The 4,245-nt window shown below is 27.0% G+C and overlaps 2 protein-coding genes across 2 annotated transcripts in view; one reads left to right on the forward strand and one right to left on the reverse strand.

Moving 5' to 3' along the window:
• The window catches only part of LOAG_18540 (superoxide dismutase), a gene marked incomplete at its 5' end in the record, with an annotated part of 1,891 nt that extends 1,423 nt beyond the window's left edge, over nucleotides 1-468 (forward strand). The window contains 2 exons of the mRNA XM_020451203.1: nucleotides 50-139; nucleotides 285-468. Coding sequence (XP_020305033.1) covers nucleotides 50-139; nucleotides 285-446 — 252 coding nt within the window. The remainder of the gene's footprint in view (nucleotides 1-49; nucleotides 140-284) is intronic.
• Nucleotides 469-2,105: 1,637 nt separating this feature from the next.
• On the reverse strand, nucleotides 2,106-3,620 carry LOAG_13117 (superoxide dismutase). Its single transcript, XM_003148627.2, has 4 exons — nucleotides 3,525-3,620; nucleotides 2,984-3,142; nucleotides 2,652-2,741; nucleotides 2,106-2,545 (listed from the first exon to the last, which is right to left on the reverse strand). Exons 1-4 carry the CDS (start codon nucleotides 3,582-3,584, stop codon nucleotides 2,384-2,386), a joined length of 471 nt encoding a protein of 156 aa, XP_003148675.1. The 5' UTR covers nucleotides 3,585-3,620; the 3' UTR covers nucleotides 2,106-2,383.
• Between the last annotated feature and the right edge of the window lie 625 nt (nucleotides 3,621-4,245).

A 4,245-nucleotide genomic window follows, 5' to 3' on the forward strand; every position in this document is an offset into this window, starting at 1 on the left:
AAATAAATAATTAATTAGTTAGGAAATTAATGAATAATTTGATTTACAGGATGAAGTGAAACATATCGGTGATCTTGGAAATATTGAAGCTGGATATGATGGCATTGCTCGTGTTAATATTACCACTAAACATGCAAAGGTAAATGTAAGCAAAGCTTAAAGATGTTTATTAATAAAAATGATTTTATAATAAAATTAAAAATATTTATTAAAATGATTTTAGAAAAAAATAAAATGAAATTTGAAATATATTTTATAGATTTATTCAATTGGTTTATTTTTAGTTATTAGGTCCACTTTCAATAATTGGTCGTTCAATTATTGTCCATGCTGACCAGGATGATTTTGGTCGAGGAGTTGGTAATGCGATGCAAGAAAGTTTAAAAACTGGTAATGCTGGTAAACGTGTTGCATGTGGTATTATTGGTATTGCTGCAGATAATTAAAATTATCAAGATTTTTGAAAACTTATTAAAATTCAATTTTTAATTCAGAATTAATAATTTGAATTATTTTATTATTGATAGTAAATATGATTGAATAATCATACTGTAATAGTTTATTTTGAATATTTGGATAAATATTTTTTTGATATGTATGAAAAATAATATTTGATAAAATATTTATTTGTGTTTATGTATGTTACAATTTCATGTTAATAAAGTTTAATGATAAAGCATTTTGATAGATTAAAAGGAAAGAGTTAATTGGAATTAAATTTCTTTTATTTGATAATATTTTTCATTCTTTTAAAATGAGCAATTAAAAGATTTCAGTAATTCTTTTTTCGATTTCATTTTTGATGAAAATATAAACAAGCATAAACATAGATGATGATATGTTAAATATCAAAGATCTTGATTTGATATTTCTTGATCTTGATATTCTTAATCTTGACAATCATGAAATTGATGTTATTTGATGTTAAAAGAAAATTAAGATCATGATATCTTAAATATCAAAAATCTTAATTTGATATTTCTTGATTTTGATATTCTTAATCCTGACAATCATGAACTTGATGTTATTTGATGTTAAAAGAAAATTAAGGACGAAGAAATAGTAGTGAATGTTAATAATGTATATGTAAATTTTTTTTTCGTAATATTTTTAAAACGAAAAAAAATGGGAAAGAAGACAGCAATTGTTATCAGAAGGTGTAAAATTTTTAAACTATTTGATTTAACACAAAATAAAATTTCATCCTATCGCCTGCGACTAAGTTTTTTTATTTAGGATTTAACAATTGGAATTCGTTACCATATCAAAAATTCCATTTTAATCTTCAAAAAAAAAACTGTTTTCCAAATCTAAACTAGTCACAATAATTACCCGTACTTTTGCTCTCATCCTTACTAAAACTACTTCCTAAATCTAAACTAGTCACAATAATTACCCGTACTTTTGCTCTCATCCTTACTTTTAGGTAAGATTAGCTTACTAAATAAGACTAGCTTACGAAAAATAAGATTAACTTACAAAAAGAAAAAAAAAGTAAGATTAGCTTACAAAAAATTGTAATAACGGAAATGAAGTGAATTCGCTGGAATTTAAAATTAATTTGCAATCGATTAACAATTCCAAAAATTTTTTCTCGAAGCATGCACCTTACATTAATTAATCAGGAAATCTACATACTTTCCGTCTTTTACACATTACTTTTATCATCAGTTTTCGCTCATACATTTGCCGATACTAAACTTTTCTTCTTTACTCTTGTATAATTGTGCTTGTTACTGTATGTTATGCTAAAATATAGCATCAAACGAATATATTTTAAAAGGATGCATCGAAAGCCTTTCCCATTTTTAACAAAATTTGAAATTTTAAATCAAATAAACGAAATTTTAAGTTATACTAAAATCCAAAAGATGCAAAATTGCGATGCAAAGTTGACCTGGAAATCTCTCAATCGACATCGAAAAAAAATAGAATTTTTATGTTGCATGGTATTCTTGAACACTGCAACGTTAATATTTATTGAAGCGTTCCAGAGATATAATATCAAAAGTATTAAAGAAATCTACCATGGAATATGAGCCGAAAGCGTCGAAGAGTCCAAATGTTGGTACGTTTTTTTTTTTTTTTATTTTATAATTATTTTTTACTTGATTTGCTACATGGATAATGTGAGCGCGTTTACTACGTAATTTAACAAAATAAATACCAAGATGTAATGATAAGGAACAAGGTAGGAATTAATAATAAAAATAGAGTGGAAGTGAGATGCATATTTCTCTACCAGTGGAACACGTACTTTTAAGAAGATTTCACCGGAGATAGGAACGCTGGAAGTACATGAGGAAATAACATTTGATAAACCATTACGAAAGCATTAAAATCACATTTTCTTTAAAAAAATCCACAAAAAAGAAAAATTGATTCAGGATGTAGCACTAAGAGCAACAATACCACATGCGACACGAGCACCGGCGTTACCGGTTTTCAAACTTTCGTCCTTCTTGTCGCCAGTTCCTTTCCCGAGATCATCCTGATCAGCATGCACAACAATTGAACGACCAATTATCGAATTCGGACCCGATAACTGGAAATATGAAAGTAAGGAAATTTAAGAATTATAACGGAAATATTCGATTAAATGTCGAAGAATATGTTAAACGATCGATCACTTCAAAGTAATTTTGCTGTACCTGTACATGTTTATCAGACATATCAATGTGAGCAGTGCCATCGGCCCCCGCTACAATATTTCCAAGATCACCAACATGTCTTATTTCATCCTGAAAATCAGCTGTGAATTATGAATGACGGATAATAAAAGAAATTATAAATTTTTGATTAAAATCTATTGGGAAAAAAGTTACCTTCGCCTTTGAAAAAATCTATGAAACTTCTTGATTTATCTCATACAGTTCATCCTATCATGAACATTAGGACTAGGCACTGTTTCAGAAATCCAACTAACAAAAGTAGCATTGATTAAACGTAATTTCTTTTTCTTTGGAGTCAGAATAAAACTAACAGTTGGACCGCCATGTGTTTTATTGTGAGGATTGAAATGTGGACCAGCAGAAATGCATCCGTTTGTAGTGTCACCGTATTGATGAACATGAAAACCATGCAAACCAGGAGTTAAACCTTTGATTTCACCATTAATTGCTGTTGGTGAGGATTCTTTATCCTTTAAAAAGACTGATTTTAATAATTATTAATTTAGTCACTCACGTCAAACAAACAGGTTGCATCCGTTGGATAAAGAGAGCTATCCGTGATGGGAAATTTCAATTCACTCTACATAATTTAGAGTGTACAAATTCCTGCATCCACATTTCCGAAATCAAATATTTAGTACAACAATAACATTAATTATGGAGAAAATAGGATAAAGAAGTGTCTATAAATTATTCAAAACAACTAAACTATCCATTTTTTTAACATTCTTCTGCAAAAATATTACTGAAACTTACATTACGAAAGAATAAAAAAATGCAGTTCCATATTAGCCAATTAAGTAGATATTTTACTTACAAACTTCTATAGTTTGATTAAGCTTTTCCTTTTACCTGTTTAAAACGAATAATTCCACTAACAGTATCGCCACGTAATACAGCTATCGCATTCATATTGATGATGATATAACCAGTTTCAAGCTGTAAATTTTTTAAAAATTTAAAATCTGTAAAAGAAATAAATTATGTGAAAAGAAATGACCCAATCCTTCACTTATCTAACAAAAAAAGAAAAAAAAACAGCGAATAATAATTAGCCTCATTCAACTTAGTCGAACACCAATAACAAACAACCAACAAACGAACACTATGAAAAACAAACCAAAACACCAACGTAATATACTTTGACGTTCGCTTTGTGAAAAATTATCAAACTACAATCATTAAATATAAAATGTTCTCAGTAACAATACAAATACAAGTGCAACATAAGAACAATGAATCTATATTTATTTCTGTATTTGGTAATTTATTTTTATCTTAATTCTATAATCAAAATTATGACAAGAAATTTTAATTAATAGATAAATTTTAATTGAATAAAATATGTAATCCCGAAACATATACATTATTGAGTAATTTCTTTACAAAAATAAAGTGAAATAAGCAAATTAAATACTGAAATGCATATATATATTTTCAGTAATTGAGTAATTTTATTATAAAAATAAAATAAGTAAGTTAAATATTGAAATATATATTTTTTTCGAGTAATTGAGTAATTTCATTACAAAAATAAAATAAGTAAATTAAATATTGAATACATATACACATT

This window comes from Loa loa (assembly GCF_000183805.2).
Source record: "Loa loa unplaced genomic scaffold supercont3.353, whole genome shotgun sequence".
Lineage (NCBI taxonomy): Eukaryota > Metazoa > Nematoda > Chromadorea > Rhabditida > Onchocercidae > Loa > Loa loa.